Genomic DNA, 21191 nt, shown 5'->3' with positions numbered 1-21191 from the left:
GTATATTTTAAAAAAAGATTTCACTTTAGTTTTAACAGAAGCATTTAAAAAAAAAAAAAGCAATTTTGAAGTGAAGATTAAGACAGGTGAAATTTCAGTTCTGATTTGGCTTTAATTCCAGCTCTGACCCCGGTTATGAGGACTAGGTCATGGTATCAAAAACACATTTTTACTTTTATCAAGGCAGAAATGAGACTTTAATCTTTATATTCTCTTTGGCTTTACCCCCTCCCCATCCCACGCTCCATGTTGCTGCCGTGCCCAGTCTCCCTGAACCCGGGTATATAGACCAGCACGCTGGTATCACAGCATCTTTTACTTCTACCTCCAAACACTGCATGGCACGCTTACTGTTATGAAATTTAAAAGCATTTCAGTGAATTCGTGTTTTGCTAATCCCTCTCTGAAAAGCCAAGATACTCCTTGCAATTATTTAAAGCACCCTCCGGGTATCACGGAAACCAGAGCTGTGAATCATCACTGCAAAGTAACCTCCTCTGGCATCTGCTGGGGAGAGAGAATAACGTCAGCCCCTACCAATTCTAAGCCTCAGCTTAAGACTGAACACATAATCGTATAGCAATTGTTTCCACCACTGGAAATGCTGTTACTCATAGTTATTTAAAGTTACTGTCTTCACAAAGGTCACCAGAGCCCCTTTACTGTGACAAGTTCCTCTGTAAGCTGACATTTCTACTTAGATACACAACTGGACCCACAAATTTATCACTGACTTTTCCTCACCAGAGAGCCGCAGAAGGAGTTGGTTGACTTCTCTTGATCGTTATTATGGAACGTCTGTACGATAACAAAATATGGGCTTAACAAATTTCTTAATTCAGGGAGAACTTGGGCAGAATTCTCTGAAATAATGGGCGGTTTGGAGTCAGAGTGACATAGCCTTTTATGCTGTTGCGATTCATAACGCTATCATTTTTATTTTGAAATAATTCTTTCAAAGGTAGTCAACTGGGGGACTAAACTATCCTGATTCTATTCCAGGAAGCAATGTTGAGTGCGGGCTTTGAAGGCTCTGGATACATTTGTGAACTTGTGCAAGTGTTTTTACCTCTCTCTGCCCCAGATCTCCCTATCTTTGAATTAAGGATAATAATATCTGATTCCTGGGTTAGAACGATGGGTCTCAACCGGGGAAGACGGGCATGATTTTGCCCCCCAAGAGGACATCTGGCGATGTGTGAAGACATTTTTGTTTGTTACAACTCAAGGATGCTAATAGGTAGAAACCAAGGATGTTGGTAAATACCCTACAAGGAATAGGACAGGCCCCATAACAAAAGATTATCTGGTTCCAAACATCAATTGCGTCAAGACTGAGAAACCCTGGGTTAGAATAATGCTATTTTAAATCTGTGAATATGTATGTCTGTGTACGTGTGTGTGTGGATAAATGTAAATGATATAATATATATTGATTATTTTTAAAAGTTAATCTGTGGACACTTCAACAAATCTTAGTTTTGTTTCTTTCTAAAACCCTTCATAACACTTTCCTTCCAAAAAAGTTTTCATACACTGTTTAGGCAAATTCTGGCTGTTTCCACCGCTACAACTTCCAATGTCTTACCGTCTTTTAGCATATTCTATTTCTATTTTTTTTGCTTTTTCTAAAAACCTTATTATAGATATGATTACAATCCAAATGCAAATCAGCTATCCACACAATCAAATTCTCATCTTTCTTTTAGACGTAGTGACCCTTGTGGAGGTATCTCTTAAAGAATACACTCCAGCTCACCTATTTAACTAGTTTTGACTTAATTTGGGGTGCTTTATTAGCAAACAGTGTAAGACAAAGTAGCTGGTATAATACAGAATGATGTTTAAATTAGTTTACAATTTGCTTGGCCTCATCTAGAACTGCAGTGAACAAAGCCATTCAGAAATGTCAGCTGTGTTCCCAAGCACTGTAACAAATTGTCGCCTGAACGCTGCACACCTAATGACTTCAAATTAGCTTCACTGCGATATCGCCTGACAGTTCGTTACGACTGTTAGCAACATAGCTGGCGTATCATGACCAATAAATTGGTTTCAGTGTGGGCTGGGAAAGGGACTTCCATCAATTTGATTAAAGAAATTACTGTAGCATTCAAGGCATAAAGACAAACTAGTTTAAGGAGACAGAAATAAGTTCACTGTACCAAAGAAACACGGCTCATTGTCCAAAAATTTGTTTGTAAACTATTTGAAGATCAAAGCTCAAACAAACAATAATTCAAGTAGACTACTACAATTCTTAAACCTTGTGATCAGGTATATGTTCACTGATCTAAGGACAGGTCTGGAGAGAAAAATAATTGGATACTTTAAAATACTACTTTTGGGACTTCCCTGGGGGTGCAGTGGATAAGACTCTGCACTCCCGATGCAGGGGGCCCGGGTTCGATCCCTGGTCAGGGAACTAGATCCCAAACGCATGCTGCAACTAAGAGTTCGCATGCCACAACTAAGGAGCCCGCCTGCCACAACTAAGACCCAGCGCAATCAAATAAATAAATAAATAAATATTAAAAAATAAAAACCTGAAATACTACTTTTAAGGCACCATATGAGAATATTTACAATGTCAATTGAACATTTATTTTCATAATTTATGTATAAATTCATGGTAAATATCTAATTGTAAACCAAAGCAATATGCAAATATGAAAAACAATTCAGTATAAATCGCCACTAAGAACAACAAAATAAGTGATTTTTAAAAGGAAAAAAGGTATCTAGACTACTCCTGACAAAAACTATTTTTTATTACGATATTATAGCTTTATTTAGAGTTTAGGAAGCTAAGATAGAGTAAGTTCAGGAAGTTGTCCCATTGGCAGGCCAGGCAGGACTTATACCCAGGCTGTCTGCCTTAAAGCCCCCAATTCATAAACATTTATTTAAAGTGAAAAGAAAAAAACAGAAGTATTTCCTTAGGAGAAAACTCGAACTTTTTAAAAGAATAAGGAAATATTTTAACAAGTTATATTCTCTTTATCTTAGGTTGGCAATAGTACCTTCATATGCGAAAAAATAATTAACAAGCATTCAAGATGGTACAGTTATAAAAATGGCATATGATTCTATTAGGACCAAGAAAGCACTAAATTAAGTATGACAAAAACAAATGTAAAGGTTTAAAAAAATCCTAATGAACGGGAATTCCCCGGTGGCCCAGTGGTTGAGACTCTGCGCTTTCACTGCCGATGGTTCGGGTTCAATCCCTGGTTGGGGAACTAAGTTCTCACAAGCCGTGCAGTGTGGCCAAGAACAATCAATTAATTAAAAAAATACAAATAAAAAAAGTAAATTAAAATAAATAAATAAAATTTAAAAATCCTAATGAGAAAATTGTGAATTTGCCTAAATCAACATATAAAGCCTAGGGAATTAATGGCAAACTTTTCTTTTTCATTTCAGAAAAGGTACCTGGAATATGCTTCGCCCATCCAATGATAACCACCAATTCTCGATCGGCCAAGTCGCACAGTGTAGTGAGGGCTTTGATGTCACTGTCGGGAACAGTAGGGTCAGGCATGGCATAGATCTTCTCCAGTTCAGCCACCAATAAATGTGAGACAATCTTGTTATCTGCAGAATCAGACCAGAGCACAACAAGATCACTAGTAGTATCATCCCTCTTTCGCACGTTCTAAACTAGGTGGTATTTTGAGCAAAAACAAAAAACAAAACAAAAAAAATCCCTCAAACACCTATAATCAACCCCAAATATTCCATTTACGGTTCAACATATATATACTAAACAGTGTTCTGGAAAACCCATAGCAGTTGTAATAGTTCTTTGTTTCTTCTTGGCTTTATCTGCCTTTGCTGGAATGAAGCATCTGTCCTGCAATGAAATTTTTTATAGCAAACAGATAAGAGAAGTTAGATGCTTTCTGGGTCTGCTCTTTGATTCTTAGGTGGGATCTGGGGAAGCAGATTAAATAGCATACAACAGCTTTAAAATAAATATCCATATAAACCATTGAAATATAGAACATAATGTAGGAGGCAAAGAACTCCTACTGCCCATAGACATAATGGGCATGAAAGTCATTAACTGTCCTAATTCCTTTAAAGAGGAGCAAAGGTCAGAGCCCTTCTGCCGGGGTGAATTACTGACTGTATAACTCTGTCTCAGTGGGATGCATTCAATATGAATGTCTTGCCTTTCTCCCCCTCCCCACATACCCAGCCCATCTTCCAAATATAGCCAATGTCAGTTTCCAGAAAAATACTCCAACTTAAATGTGACCGTATTTCCACTTTGGAGCATCTAATACTTTAATCCTCTATTTTCATCTGTTGTCTTTAGCTCATTCTCTGGCTCAGATTTATCTGTCTGAAATTTGTGATATATGTTTTTAAAATCCTTCATAAAATAAACACTAGAGACAAATGGAAAGCATCACATCAAATGTGTTTTATCGCTCAGGGCCATGTGAGAGTTTATGGAAGGGGTTATAAAGCCTTGCTAACGGAATGATTTTTCTTGTTGGCCCCATTTTCAATTTCTACATGTAGCTTTAGATTTGATACTTTCTTCTAAGTGAGGAAATACAAATAGGTAAGAATAAACTCAGATATTTCAACGTCTGTGTCCTATTACTCTAGAAAACTAGGGTATTAAATGGGATCTTTGTGAGCCAAGTCAAAGGTTCCTCTACGTTTACTAGACCATTTGCCTTTCCCTATACATTTTTAACTTTTTTAACTTAAAATGAAAAGACTTCATATACCTTAGAATTGAAAACATAGTTCTTTTTTTGTCTGCTGTAACAACATAACAAGGATACTTATCCAAGCTATAATTAGTAATTTTTTGATAGAGTTTAAAATTTTTACTACTATGACTGCCACATGACTTCTGTTCACTTCAAATTATCAACAGATAACCATTCAATGGCAGTAATATTCAATTATTATCAAATTAAAAATACAGATTTGGGAGGAAGTATTCCCAAATATCATATTTTCTAGAAAAGAAATTAAAATCAAATAGAGATTCTTTTTTTTTTTAATTTGTAGGATCTGAAGAGAATGACATTTGTTTCTCGTATATGCTATCGAAACAACACCCTGTTTTTTAGCTACGCTTGGAAAAGTTTCCACTTTCATTGCTCTGACAATGCAGCAAAACCTGTCAGCAACTACTAGATCCTCAGGATTAGAAGAAAATGCAGTAATAAAGGGTACAAAAATGTAACGGAAGGAAATCGTGATTCGAGTTCTTTCAGTACAGGGAAAATGCAACCTGTTTTACCCAAGCCACTGGATACTTGACTGGAGGGGGGTCAGAGAAATTTGGTGGAAGCTTAGAAATTCCTATCATTCAGAAAATGGAATAGCCGGCAGCACTGTTTCTAGGTGAATCTTATTTAATGTTTCCCTAATTAGAATCAATAGAACCCAATTTTCATTCTTGGGCTTTTGTAGTACACAAACAATCAGTCAGGCTCCAGAAATCTCCCCCAGACACTTTCTGAGCAAAGCCCATGCCTAGTCTCTGACAGGATCTGAAAATTAAGTTTTATAAATGTTTGTTACCAAAATACACTAATTGGATAGACTAAGGAAAATTAACACAGAGGCCTTAAGATAATGAGTAATGATTTATTAGGAGTCCTCTTTTATCTCAGACAAATGGAGCTCATTGAAATTGCTGTAATCTTCTTAAAGGTACTTGACAAGCCTCTTCCCCTTTTCTCAGGTTTCCGCCGAAAACCATAGATGTTTCTTTATCCATCCTGTGGACTTACGAATGGGCTGGTGCTCATTTTTCTCTCGGTAGAGGATATCATCAATGGTGTCAGTCGACTTCGTAGAAAATGAATGAGAAATGGCCAGTCTGGATATTAGTGAATCCAGGAAAACGAAACCTCTAATGAAATTAAACATGAGTGTTTATTGCATTTTATTGTATTATCAGAAAGTTTTTTTATTCTAATGTGCAAAATCTGCTTAATGCAGTCCTAGATTGTATTTGCAGAATGCCAAACAGCTTATGCAGGCTGAGGAGAAGATGCCAGATTGGACAATTGAAGGTATAATCAACATAATGTTTTTTGGAAAGGCAAAAGGAAACCATGCCATATGTTCACTTAAGCTTTAATTTTATGTAAAACTGGTTGTTGTTTCCTTTGACATAGCTAAAATGTCCTTTCATTTACAGTTCAGGGTCTGTTTTACGTATTTAACAGACCCCCATATGCTCACACGGATGATGCATAACAGCGACCCCTCCTGGAGAATCTGAATGAGAAGAGGACACTTTTTCTCTTCCCTTGAAAGCAGATCAGAAATTACCCATGTCTTTTCTAGAACTGCTATAGCTGCAACTTCCTCTGGTGAGGGCTGGTTGTGTCTTCTGAGACAGAGACAGCTAAATGTGAGAATTGTTTCCACCAAAGCACTTTCAGTGCCTCGTATAAACTCTATGCATAAACATCCTAAAATGTTAGCCCTTTTGCACTACAGCCATGAACTGATTTTTCAGAAACTGGAACACAGTTAACTGCCTCAGTCTATATTCTAGCTCTTTTTAGCTAATGACAAAGAGAATGGGGTTTGCATTTTAGCTACATACCTACCATCGTTTCAAATTGCAGCCGGGCATTATCAAACCATGGGCTTTTAAAAAAACACTTCATAATGCCCATAAGGGCATCTGAAATGGAACTACCAACCTATGCTTGTTATCAGTAGGGCCCCTCCTTGTTTTAATCTATTGCTAGCGAGTGCGTTAACCTTCTATAGCTCTAAATTAATGAGGCTCCTAATGTATTTTCATTGGGAGGTTGAACAAACTCATTTAGCTAGTGAAAACTACAAAAATCACTTTCTTGTGAAATCTGAAACTAACAGCTCCAATGAACTAATGATCATGGTACGATCCATTTTATGTACCTCTGAAAATAACCTGTAAATGTAAAATTCGCACTATATAAGCTATGCCTTGGTATGCTTACGCTTCCACAAAATGACTAGGTGAAAAAAGGTAGAGGGGGAGAAAACCATAGGAAAAAAAGTTAATTAGCTGAGTTGTTGTTGCCCTGCAAAGGAAATCCTTGGGAATAAAGCCACATCTCCCCACCCCCGCCAACAAAGAGAAGTCTCGTTGGAGTCAGTAGGGATGGGCACGCCAAAACTGATGTACCTAGAGCCAGCTGGGAGGATGTCATGTGCTGGAAAGCCAGACATGTCTGCTGTACTTACATGGCTTTTTGGCTGGCTGAACCAACTGAGGGTTCAGGTACGGGCTGTTCTCCGCATCTATTCTGCGCTTGTACTTCTGCCGACCTCCACGTACTCTGTCAAGACGCACTCCTGTGGGGAAAGACAGGCACTTCCTTACTGTTGAGGTAACTATCTTTGAGACCAATCAAATACATACAGAGTATCATCCAAGGGTGCTAGGTAAACAGAGAGTAGATTGCAGAAGGGTCCAGTGGAAGTAGAGGAATGTAAAAAAGTGATGGCTAAACCAAGACTGCCACAGGTTGGAAACCAAACCTGGCAGAGATGACCAAGCTGAAAGACATTTATGCAAGGCCATCAGAGTCACCTACATACCAAAGGAAAGGTAGCTTTCCTTGAGAATTAATACAAAGAAACTGGAATTTGGTGCTAACACAGTTTCTCAAATTAAAGACATTGGCAATGTGTATCCTCTTCATCAGTCACCCCTGAAAGCTCAATGTGTGGGCTTGAGTAGATCAGCAGACCCAGAGCTGTTCAATCCACCCCGGTCTATCAGAGGACTCCACGTGGACCTGTGGAACTGAATTGAGTTGAAAACCCCTACATGTTGTAGAGAGCTGGAACCCCACTACACAAGATGAGACGCAAGGATCGTTCCCTGTTCTAAGTCAACATGTTTCAGAAGGAGCATGTTCCTTACATTCTGGCACACGTTTGTATTTTCCTTCAAATGAAAGAAAACTGAGAGCAGGTCTGGACTGAACGCAGGTCAGAAGGAGGAGATTCCTGAAAGAATTCAGGAGGCTAGGATGGCGAAGGAGGGATTTGTTAGGAGGGCAGAGATGAAGCGTGAAGCTAGAAAGTAGGCAAAAGTAGACTGGCATTTAGTAATACTTTTTCCTCATGAGTGATGGACTGGGTCAAGATTCAGGGAGGTTTTGCTGGCAGTGGATCTATAACATTAAGGAAAGGGGCAAAAGGGAAAGAAAGGGATTAAAAAGAAAGAAATGTTTCATTTACATGGGGCAGTGGGGAGGGTGCTTGTTAATAACGTGGTTTCCGGTCTGTAATTGTAAAGTTTAGGACAGAAACTTATAAATCTTTATCAAATAAAGAGAAGATTACTTGGGAGTAAGAGAGAGATGAGATTCGCTTTGTGGTCTTATATTGTACCTTAATTGATAAGACAGTATTAACATTATCCATTAATAAATTCACAACCAAGTAATTCATTGTACATATTTTGGTATTTCTCAAACTGTTCAGAAGATAGATTTGGTTTAACAGTATCCTCAGTATTGTTATTTTACTGAAGGCCCTCTCAGAGCCTTTAACATGCAACTAACTCTCAAATAAAACTCTCAGAGGGAGATACAGCCTATGCAATGTTTTGCAAACCAATTTAACCAAGGATCCTGTTTTGGGAACATTTGTTAATATCACGTGGAACAGGTGAGTTGTGGTGTAACTGAATTATACGAAACAGTTTGGGAAAGGCTGATATATTTCTATGTGAATCCTGAAGGTGAATATATACTCATATGTTAAAGATGACTATCAATCCATGAGCTAAAGAAAAACATAACTTTTCATATTATCTTAATACTACTACTTTAAGAGTTGATTTCCTTTTAGTGATACACACAAACATACACTTGGTTCTAGATAAACCCTGAAATGTCAAACTGAAACATCAGAGCAGAGTTTAAGTGATATCAGGAGACAACTTCAAGAGCAAGTAAGTAGGTTTAGACAAACAAATATCAAAAAACAAAGAGCTTAGGTACAGTCTCTAAGTATTCAATGAAAATAGAGTGCTTGTGAGTCATGAAGAAACATTTCTTGACTGCTGCTTTTAGAGCAATTTTGCGCCTAGAGTTCCATTCCTTCATTTATCTAATTTCTAATGTTCTATTTTTATTGTGTCTATATTTAATTTACTAAAGTTTAACACCTTCCCCCTTTTCCCCCCCTTTAGTCATGTTTTGTCTTTTTTCATTTCTTTCTTTCTCCAAGATATTTTTCCAGTTTATATAATGTGGTCGCATTTTGTCTGTTCATCTGAGATCCATTCAAATTTGTTTCATCATAAGAATTTAAAATTTTTCATTATAAGAGTTTAGAAAATTAAAAGCATATATAACTAAAAGTGGTATCATAACACGTTTGGCATCCAGCTCCAACGCAATGTGAACATTAATGTGATATGATTAGTGGTGTGAAGAGAAGGCAGGATGAAACAAACAGAGAGAGAGAAAGACAATGACAGACGAAGGCTAAAAAAAGGAGGAAACATTTAAAAATAACTCTGAAATTGTTAGAACCAAGAAAGCCTGACATACACACACTACTATATATAAAACAGATAATCAACAAGGACTTACTGTACAGCACAGGAAACTCTACTCAGTACTTTGTAATGATCTGTATGAGAAAAGAATCTAAAAAAGAGTGGATATATGTATATGCATAACTGACTTACTTTGCTGTACCACAGAACTAATTCAACACTGTAAATCAACTATACTCCAATAAAAATTTTAAAAATTAAAAAAAAAAAAAAAAAACCAAGAAAGCTCACAGAATGCATCTCAATTAGGTTTGTAGACTCCAAAATTTGCTTTTGGTGTCTGTCAGGGCATGAGTTCACCATGAGCAATATAGCCTCGCATGCCCAAATACTGAACAATACACTACGTATTTTCCAACACAGGAGTCAGAGCTGGTGAGTTTCTGACAATGGATTTCGTCCATCCTGAAGGCCTAAGGAAGAGGATCGTGGCTGAAAGATTGGATTCAAGGTCTTGGCTGGAAACAATTCTGACACAGTTATATCACACTAAAGCCACCAATCAGCTTAGCCAACTGGCCCAAGTTTATGGGAGAAGTGCAACACTGAAAACTAGTTATTAAACATCATGAAGAAAAAAATACCTATACTTGATTGACAGAATTTTTATTATGCATTATGGGATATTTTTTGTATTTGTAGGAATAGATCCTTTAAATACTGTGAAATAATTTTATTACTGTGCATTTCATTTCAACTTTGAACAATGAATTACTGAAATATTCATATTATTTTTACGTGCTCCTCCAAAATCTAAAGGAGTGTTCTCACTCTTACGTTCATTCTCGCTTTCTCTTTCTCCTTTTCCCTCTTCTTCTCGCTTTCTTCCCTCCCCCTCACCTCCTTTCAGTGTGTGGGTAGATAAACTACTATCTATCCATCCATCCATCCATACCATCTACATATCTATCCAGTTTCTAAATATTCAAGTACTTTTTTACCAAAGCCATCATTTAACGCTTTCTTTACTTCCTAAAATAAAGATCAGTTGGACAAAGCATTCTTTTATGATTTATAACTTTATGTATATGGTATTCAGTAGATGACTGTAGAGGGAAAAAATTAGATATTAATACTACATAATTAATAATTAATACAATTATGTAGCAAAAGTTGATGGGCAGTCAATATACAGAAAAATTGTTCCTGCCAAGTTTAGATAACAATTAATGGTAAAAATTTCCAGAGTCGATGTATTTTAAAAGATCATAATAACTTTTATGTGAAATTTTTATTCCCATTTTAGGGGGTTAAAAGTAGGCAAATATCAACAATTTCAAGTAAAAAATATTTATACTGCTTTTAATCTCTTTTCAAAATCTGGAAAATCTTCTTTTTATGCATCTTCTAGTGATATGATGATAATGATAATGATTTAGTTTAGCTGACTTCATACTCAGTGAAATGTCTAAACTCAAATCCTAGTAACACACCTGCAACTACTTTTACATCATACTAAAATTATTCATCAATTTATTCAGTTCTGTTGGAGAAAAAACATAGTTAGTAAAACCAGTTTTTTTTTCCCCCAAGGACAATCATATAACACGGAAATACACAAGTGACATAGGTCTCAAAGTTAAATCAGCCCAAACTATGTGTTCAAACATGTGGACCCAGTTTCTTTATTTGTGCATCTTTGAAAATAAACAGATGTATTCATCTGAGTCATAATAATATATGCACTGAAACTTTAATAATTGTATTTTAAAGAGTCTGATAAAACAATACTATACAGATATCATTAAGAAGTCTATTTTCACATATATACACTACTATGTATAAAATAGATAACTAATGAGAACCTACTCTATAGCACAGGGAACTCTACTTGGTGCTCTGTGGTGACCTAAATGGGAAGGAAATCCAAAAAAGAGGGGATATATGTATATGTATGGCTGATTCACTTTGCTGTACAGCAGAAACTGACACAGCAGTGTAAAGCAGTTATACGCCAATAAATAAATAAATAAGTCTATTTTCAGTATATTTCTAGTTTTAAAGTTTTTCCAGAAAAATGTTTCCAACTGTAATAATATGATAATTTATTCCTAAATATTATATGAAGAACATGGAAAAAAGCAAGGCATAGTTTGCAAATCAGAATGGTTTCTTTCTGGCTCTTTCATTAACAAGCTCTGTAAATTTTGTTGAGTTCCTTAACCTGTTTGCTTTTCCAAATATAAGATGGATATTAAGACAATAACCTCCCTGGTGTTTTGCTTTAATGATCCAATTATATTAATATAAGGTACTAATATATTTGGATATTATACTAATATACTAATATACTTGGATATTATACAAATGCATTATTAAATATCTTATAAACCTTAAAATCCCAAGGAAATTGCCATTATATCATTATTTTGTTGAAATATTACTATATTATTTATTGAAATATATTTTGCATCGTGATCATTTATTGAAAATCTACCCCCACGGAGTGTGACAGTCTACCCTGCCTCAATTCTGTAGGTAAACACATTTGAGGTATGATTGAATGGTAAGATAATACAAAGGATAAAACCGAAATAATGACATTATTTGATGTCTAAGTGATTACAGAAATATTTGGTATCCCATTCTATTTGCTGCTCATCCCTGTCACTAATAATATCATTTAGAGTTTATTTTAGAACAGATACAGAAACTAACCCAAAGTCTATGAAAAAGAAAAATGCTATCTCTGAGTTTAGCTAGAAACACACAATACAAAGTTTAGTAGAGAATTGATAATTATCCAATTAACCTAATACATTTCATTTAAAAGTCTCTATTTTCAGCAGAAACAAACAAAAAACAACAACAGTATTTACCATCAGGACCTGGAAAATCCAGATTTGCCATAAACAAACATCAATCTAATCCAAATATTTCCACTTACAATGGCAAAGCCTGTCTCTCTACATCTTTACAATCTTAAATACAAACAATTTCTGTTTGGACTCCACTTGTAAACCATTTTTGAAAAAGTTTAAAAAGAAGATTTCTCCCAGTAAATAAGATACCCACAATGTTCAATGTTTGACAGGATTTGAAGTTAATTAAGGCAACTGGATTTTCTATTCATGTGGAGACTGCCATTACCCCTTTCGTTTTTTAAATAAAAAATTTTAATAGTTGACATTACCTACCAAACAGAACGTTTCACATCGCTTTTTCTATCAAATACTGCATGTGCCTACATTGCCACAAGGGAATCACAAATCTCATAAGTTGTCAGAATTTACAAAATTGAGGAAGCAGGAATAGGGCAAGAAGGAAAAAAACAAAACAACAAAAACCGCTATGAGGCACATAAATGCCAAAAGAAGTAAAACAGTTCAGCACAAGGCCTTCTTAGGTCAGCTAATTTTAAGTCTACATTTTATGCCCAAATGCAAATTTTTACAATATTATATAGTCCAAAGACAAAAGTATTTTTCACATTTTTAATAGCACAAAGTCATTTCATAGGATAATAAAAGATCTCCCCTTCAGACAATTACACAAGGCCATCCTAGCCTACTTCGCTATATTAAAGACAAGCCTTTTTATAACGTTGTTCTTAAACAAAGGTTTGCTAAAAACGTTAATTACATAGACCCCTGGAATACTTAAGAAAGATGCAAATAGTCATATTAAAGTAATGATAATTTTTTAAAAGATAGTGAAATAATATTTTAAAAGATTAGTGACTTTAATGACTACTAAGTAAATGGTTGGATTATTTAAATGTTATCCAACACGACTTGTAATTGAGGATGAGGAGCATCCTGGGAAAGTAAAACTTATGCCGCAAGAAGGTGAAGAGGGTGGGAACGTTGTCCTCCACGATGTCTCTGGTACTGCGGTTCCCTTTGCTGCGGAAGGGAATCCGGCTCTTTCCGTTCAGGAAAAGAAGTACCTAGAAACGCCCTTGAATTTGCCTGAGATTTCTGTGAGGGAACCATCATAAACAGAGGGTGGAGAAAATCCCTTTGAGGGGCTGTAGGAAAGGAAGCAAAGGCAGATCGGCAGAATCAAGACACAGCGGCGAGAATTTTAGTGGCAGCCTGTGATGGGATTCTTCCTCGTAACAGCATCCTTACAGAGAGTACCAGCTTTACCTACAGTATTTGTGCATATTTATAGGTACCCCAGTAAAGGGATGAGTGAAAATTATTTGTACATTGACGCAAATACTCCAGGGAGAATCTAACCATATTAAATTCTGGAGGATCATGAGAGACAATAAAACACACCAAGCCCTAGTTATCTTCTCTTACTATTATTGCCCTTTCTCAAAATAGACAGTGATACTGTTCAACATGGCTTCATGATTTCGTTCCTTTCTTCCTATCTCAGCAAACTTTTGACTCCTGATATCTGCATCTCCTGAACAAGCAATGTCTTCATTGATAGTGGAATGACTTAATCTCTGTATGAAGTGTCTTGGAATCAACCAAAACACCCATTGGTTATTGAGAGCTGCTTCTATTCCAGGCAATGGGTTAATTGTTTTACGTACATGAACACATTTAACACTTACAGCAATCCTATGAAGCAGGTGCTATTATTATCCCATTTTACAAATGAGAAAACTGGAACTGGGAAGAGGCTGAGCCAGGAGTGGCAGCTGGAGACCACGGCTGCAGAGCCCACGTTCTCAAGCACTATGTTTATACTGCTTCTCTGTCATCAAATTCTATTTTTGGGAAAGAGCATGTGGTATAGACTCCAAAAGCAGAAGCACGGGCAGATAAAACCCAATTACTGTGGTAAACAATACTCGCACCCTGATAGGGGGTGCATGCAAAGAGCAAGACAGAATGATGAACTAGCACGAGGAGAGAGGAATACTTTTACTCCGCTGAAGGGCTAGGCATTTTGCATCTATGACTCTATAAAGCGTCTCCACTTAGAAGAAGTTTATAGCTATGAGACTGTGGGCAAACCAAAAATGATAAAAAAGATTCAGTCAGTCTGCTTTTCTCTTGAGGCAGGGACCCAGAGATATTCATTTCCTCGCTCCCTGTTCCTCTTTAAAATGCCACTGAAATAAAACAAGGACTGTTTTGCCAGGGCCATGGAGGCAAAGCAACATTCTGGCTGAGTTTTACAGTTTAGAAGGAGACCCCGATGGCGGCTTTTCACCTTGACGAATGGTTACATTTACTTCTGCTGAAATAGCATGACAACAATTCAGGAACTTTGGAAATAGCTTGGTTGCATGTGGAAGCACTGTAAGATCTGCTGAAATAAAAGGGAAAAATCACACAGGGAGAGAAAATGCATATCCATTAGGCGGGCTTTTTTTTTTTTTTTTTTTTTTTTTAACTGAGTCCTCAGTCACTAAAAGAGATAAAAGCCAGGACTCACATTAAAGCTTCCTTGCTCTACAGATGAATTAACAATTAGCAAAGGGAAGTCTTTCATTTTGGTCTCTTGGTAGCTATCTGGACTATTAAACATGTGAGGCTTGCATAGGAAATTACAAAGGCTTCCCTCTGTTTCAGATTCAAGCTGCATCCAAAATATATTTGTAGGTTTCTGTGCACAGGACATAGCCACAAAGAAGTCCCTCCTTCTTTTTTTTCAAGGTGTGATTCACTGCTCTTGGCTGGTTCTGAGGCATATGTGCTAAATTTATAATCTGGCTGAGAGCCGAAATCAAAATCATAGAAATCTGAAAAAGACATAGTTTACAAAATATTTTGCAGGGAAAATATTATTCCACCAGGGGTCCAGTTGCTTCATCTGAAGCATGGAGCCCTAATCTATGACACATACAAGTACCAATTAGGTCATCTGCAACAGGTGACAAGTTTTAATTGAATGTCTTCTGTCTGCAATTCTGACAAAAGGTGAATAGAAATAAATGGGTCTTGGCAAGACGGCTCTGAGCCTTACAATACCCAATATCTCATTATTTTTAAACAGCTATCTATAAACTGATGCTGACAAGCCTTGAACCTTTTATTTCTGCTCAAGATGAGGTGGCTGTGAAGGGGGAAAAAAAAAAAAGGAAAGAAAAAGGGGCATCCAGAACATTACATTAAACATGCAATACCTACCATTATCACTTCCTCAATGTAATTAAAGGAAATCTCCTATTCAAAAGGCACTATTTCTTACTTTGCTTGATGTCAGAGAGAAAGAGAAAAAGAGCGAGCGAGCGAGTTTGCTTGGCCTGTATTTGCTAAACATAGAGACTGCCTTTAAAGAAAAAAAAGAAAATCTTCCCTTTCTTTCTCTTTTGCCTGTTAAAAATTTCATAAACTATTGAAAGAGATACTGCGGTGACTTAAACCTATCTGAACTCTATTTTGTCTGGTTACTATTTAATACTGGTGACTCTTCCCTTTATCCTTTTCGAAATTGCCTTCTCATGTGAATAAAGTCGTGAATTAGTGGGTAAAGACATGAAATGTGGTTGCACATCACCTTCAGGAAAAGTGATTCTACTAATTCACAATTAAATGTGACACTGGCAGCAATAAGTTTAACACAATAATAACAGTAATAACGGTGCATAGCACCCCATGGGGATGCTCTGTAAACAGAAGCACAAATATTATTTATGCAAAATTCAATGCCCTGTAAAAATGAATTAAAAATGAAATCAACCAGGCTGGTTTATAAGTTGTGGGTTGAAAGTCATAGTCACTGTGTTTCATCCAATGGAGAGGAATACAGTGGAGTCAAGTGAACAAAAAAACCACACGTGGATTTCAAAGAGAATATAAGTTGTGGGAGAAAAAAAAAAAAAGGAAATAGGTGACAGAGAAAGATGGTGGTGAGTCTGGAGGTCATTTGGTTTTAGCATGTGTGATTCTAGATCACGTGGGCAACCAAAGTAGAGTTCAGCTCAAAAGAGAAGCTTATGGTCACTTTAGTAGGGGAAAACTTTAAGCCCTGGCCAATTTGTTAGGAACTCAGCACAGTTAATAAAAATGCATTACCAGACTCAAGCAGAAATTCCAAGAGCCAATTCTAAGATACCAAAGTGACACATGGTGTTTAATGAATATTTTTCTGGTGATTATGATTTTGCAAAGTTGAGACTGGAAATAAAGTAAATCTAGCAGAAAGAACATATGTCTGGGTCATGTGAAAAAAAGAATTGTACCAAAAACACAAAATACATAGGAAAAAAAAAATCAGTTCAATAGAGATCAAATGTTAACATAACATTAATGTATACACGCCCAAATCTCATATCAGTGAGAAATTTTCTTGTGACACTGTGACGTTTATTTCTTATTTCTTGTGACACCGGCAGCAATAAGTTTAATACAATAATAATAGTAATAACAATGCACAGCACTCCATGGGGATTCTCTGTGTAAACAGAAGCACAAAGAATATTTATGCAAAATTCAATGCCCTGTAAAAATGAATTAAATATGAAATTAAGCTGGTATTCAAGTAGCTGGAATGAGAGCCATAGTCACTGCATTACATTCAATGGAGAGGAACACAGTGGAGTCCAGTGGCCTCCCTGTAAGGTTTTAGTGGAGTAAACAAGAAATGCCATGGACTGAATGTTTGTGTTCTCCCAAAATTCATATGTTGAAACTGAATCCCCAATGGGATAGTATTTGGAGGTGAGGCCTTGGGGGTGATTAGGTTATGAAGGTGCAGCCCTCATGATGGGCTTAGTGCCCTTATAAAGGAGTTCCCAGAGAGCTCCCAGGCCCTTCCCAGCACGTGAGGACAACAAGAAGCCTATCTATCAACCAGGAAACCCTCACTGAACACTGAATCTGCCAGTGCCTTGATCTTGGACTTCTCAGCCTCTAGAACCCTGAGAAATAAATTTCTCTTCTTTATAAGCCACCCAGTCTATGGTATTCTGTTATAGTAGCCCAAATGGAATATAACAAGAAGAAATGAAGGAACATTAAAAAAAAAAAAGACTCAGCCATAAAAAAGAATGAAATAAGGCCATGTGCAGCAACATGGATGGACCTAGAGATGATCATACTAAATGAAGTAAGTCAGAAAGAGAACGACAAATACCATATGATATCACTTACATGTGGAATCTAAAATACAACACAAATGAACATATCTACGAAACAAAAACAGACTCACAGACATAGAGAACAGACTTGTGGCTGTCAAGGGGGAGGAGGGCAGGAGGGAAGCATTGGGAGTTTGGGATGAGCAGATGAAAACTACTGTATGCAGGATGGATAAACAACAAGGTCCTACTGTACAGCACAGGGAACTATATTCAATATCCTGTGATAAATCATGTTAGAAAAGAATATGAAAAAGAATATGTATATATGTATAACTGAATCATTTTGCTGTACAGCAGAAATTAATACGACATTGTAAATCAGCTATACTTCAATAAAATTTTTTTAAAAAGGAGGAAGTTTAGAGAGATACTCTACAATGGGTTGATTCAAGGTCTAATATGAAATAAAGAAAATACAATGGTTTCCACCCCCTTCTCATCCAAATCTATATACCATCGCTAACCTCCATTCATCTGCCAACTGTGCTGCTAAGTATTTGTGAGGAAAGTTAATGGAGAAAAAGGAAAGGAAACCAAGAGAGAGCATGAGAGCCTGGTCTAAGCCTTCTAGAAATGCAGACATGGAGAACACGCATGGCGGATTCAGAACGCACTGCCAGCTGCCTCGAGTCCACAAGAGCACATTTTCAAGCCAATTAAAATCCAGTTTTCCTCCCCCAAAGTTGACAAATCAGACTGTTGGGGAATTTAAGACCTCGTGAGAAAAACTAGGGTAGAATAATCATGAGTGGCAGTGATTATAAAAAAGCACTTACACATAAATGATATATTCACTAAAATTAAAGACAAATATGAAAAGACTATCAATGACAGACACACTAATTAAGTCATGTTTCCTGTGCAATTAATTTCCATTTATCATCCTTTGATCTCTTGAATATTTCTAGGATCTTCCTTCTAGCTGGTTTCAGCAAGATGACTGTAAATTCAGTTTGAGTTGCTGTAGATAATAGGCATATGAAAAGACTTTTTTAGAAACATCTGGTTTTTAAACCAAACGTTTAATGACACTCTTATGTTACTACTCTGAGCATCTTGGTTTTAATACGGTGCTACTCCAGGTTCATGTTTAATTGATATATAATGTTGAAGATTTGGTGGAGAGTTATACATAAGTAAATGTAAACATATCAAGATTTTCAGTCAAGGAAAATAACAATTAGGAAAGTGCTTATTCTGAGGCCAAAAAAGAAAATTGTACATTTAAGTGCTGTGGCAAGGTGAGGTCCATAGGCTGTACTTTTATTCTTAAATTAGGATGTGTGAAGAGTGTGTAAAAAAGAAAACACCAATGACATTTCTAGATGCCAAATAGAGTGGGTCTTGGCTGAGGAAAGCCTGTATCTGTACCAGGTCATAAATTTCCTGAAAGACTTCCCTGTGTGTAGCTGTTACAGGAGGGGCTCGCTGGGAGGTACTGCCAGGATGCTCACAATGGTCCACAAGGCCAGGAAGAATCTTGAAATCCTAAAGGCGCCAAGAAAAGAAAAACACGCTTTTCCAGCCACAAGGCGGCTCAAGGCTAGATGGTGGGAGTAAGTCTCTAAGTGTCACTGCCTCAGAGAGAAGGAGGCAGAATTTCCCACGAAAATCTCCTTGCAGTATACCAAACCACATTTTCTTACTCCTTCCTGCCAACAGGCTTGCTCTCTATTTTTAAAACGTAATCTGGGTTAGGGACCTCCCTGGTGGCGCAGTGGTTAAGAATCCGCCTGCCAATGCAGGGAACACGGGTTCGAGCCCTGGTCCGGGAAAATCCCACATGCTGCGGAGCAACAAAGCCCGTGCGCCACAACTACTGAGCCTGTGCTCTAGAGCCCGTGTGCCACAACTACTGAAGCCCGCGCACCTAGAGCCCGTGTTCCGCAGCAAGAGAAGCCACCGCAATGAGAAGCCCACGCACCGCAACGAAGAGTAGCCCCGCTTGCCGCAACTAGAGAAAAGCCTGCGCACAGCAACGAAGACCCAATGCAGCCAAAAAAAAAAAAAAAAAAAAAAAAAAAAAAAATATATATATATATATATATATATATATATATATATATATATATATATATAAACGTAATCTGGGTTAAACTCAAACTTCCAAATATTTTATTTATTATGTATATTCATAATTCCACCACAAAAGTTGAGGGTTGAGGGCATGGTGAGAAATGACACTCTAACGGAAATAGCTTCAAAGGATCAAAATACAGCCAGATGATTTTGACGTATATTTTAATTGCCTGTTGCTTTGTCATGGCCCATGCAGTATACGTCACATGCCTGCCACATAGTAGATACTCAAAAATATTGAGTAAGTGAATAAATCAATTTACAACATGCTTTATAGCCATGTACTAATCAGGTTTTTTTTTGTTTTCATTTGTTTGTTTTTCTTTTGATATTTCTAAATCTAGAATGTATACACAGAAGGATATGGACCTCTTGTCAATTCTCTCAGTAATTCTTGCTTATCGTGTCTTTCTTAATGTACTAGTATATTGTAACTTTAGAAAGGTATAGAGAGCTTCAAGGTGACAAAACAGCATGAAGCACTGAAAAAAAAGAGCGTTGCTGAAAGGTAGGACATACGAATTTAATTTTTCAATATTCATCCTGGTAGCGTAAGAGGAAACAGCATTTGATTTGCTGGGAAAACCTCAAATAGATATTAAGAAAAATTTACTAATCAGAATTATATTTAGATACTAATTATTGAGCAAGCAAGACCAAGGTCCCTATACTTGGGAAATTTGATAAATGGAGAAAACCATTCTCTTTCCTAGACACTTTGATTACTCTTCTGCCTGGAAGCAGATGAATGAGTTTGATCACGTGTTAAGCTCTCTTCCAGTTCTAAGATTCTATGAATGAAATGGTGTACTTAAAAAGATGGAACTGACCCACAGATTCAGAGTACAACAACTGCCTTGGCAGTGGGAAACATCAACATACTTCATATCTTAAATCAGGAAGACCAAAGCCAAATGGATAGCATTAATGAACCAGAAGAGCAGAAAGCTTTCTGGCACAGGCCTCAGCCTTTCTCTCACACTGACCTTGGCCAAATGCATTTCCTTTTGTTCTTGACAACAATACAGCAAATAAAGTGCCCATGTTTGAAAAACGCTTCTAACTTATTACTGCATTAGGAAAAGATCAATGCCTGTTGCAGATGGCTGTGGAGACTGAAGGATGGAAAATTAGGAACAGCTTTAGATTTGTGGGCATTTTACAACATAGAGACTAGATTATGCTAAGGAGAGGAGAATATGACCTAATAATGGAGATTTTGAAAACAAGCAATGAGTAGCTAATACCTATGCTGTTACTTAACTGAATTTCATCTGGAGTTTCAAAATAAAAAGGCTAAATAGGATCAGATTTCAGTAAATATACCACAAAATAATGTTTCATCTCAACATCTATAGTCACCCTTTTTTTCAGAAATTACAGTATATATATAATGTAAATATGCACACATATACATAAACACATAGATATAGAACTAGATAAACACACACAAATTCTAAACCAATGATACATTTTTCAGTTTCTGTATTTTCCTGATAATGATTTGTCTGGCCAAATGATTCTGTAAGAATTATTTATTTGCAAGATTTTTCCATCCAA

General features: G+C 36.7%; 1 protein-coding gene and 1 long non-coding RNA gene across 4 annotated transcripts in view; one reads left to right on the top strand and one right to left on the bottom strand.

Annotated features, from left to right (window-relative positions):
* The window catches only part of LOC130708096 (uncharacterized), a 312771-nt gene that overhangs the window by 66826 nt on the left and 224754 nt on the right, over positions 1-21191 (bottom strand). Inside the window, 2 exon segments of the mRNA XM_057545243.1 lie at positions 3436-3597; positions 7225-7335. Coding sequence (XP_057401226.1) covers positions 3436-3597; positions 7225-7335 — 273 coding nt within the window.
* The window catches only part of LOC130708104 (uncharacterized), a 45137-nt gene continuing 31226 nt past the window's right edge, over positions 7281-21191 (top strand). For all 3 annotated transcript variants that reach the window (XR_009008146.1, XR_009008145.1, XR_009008147.1), the window contains exon 1: positions 7281-7370. This is a non-coding gene — a long non-coding RNA (uncharacterized LOC130708104). The remainder of the gene's footprint in view (positions 7371-21191) is intronic.

This window comes from Balaenoptera acutorostrata, chromosome 1, assembly GCF_949987535.1.
Source record: "Balaenoptera acutorostrata chromosome 1, mBalAcu1.1, whole genome shotgun sequence".
Classification (NCBI taxonomy): Eukaryota; Metazoa; Chordata; class Mammalia; order Artiodactyla; family Balaenopteridae; genus Balaenoptera; species Balaenoptera acutorostrata.
Note: the sequence above shows the minus strand (reverse complement) of the source record. Positions and strands in the feature narration are given on the sequence as shown.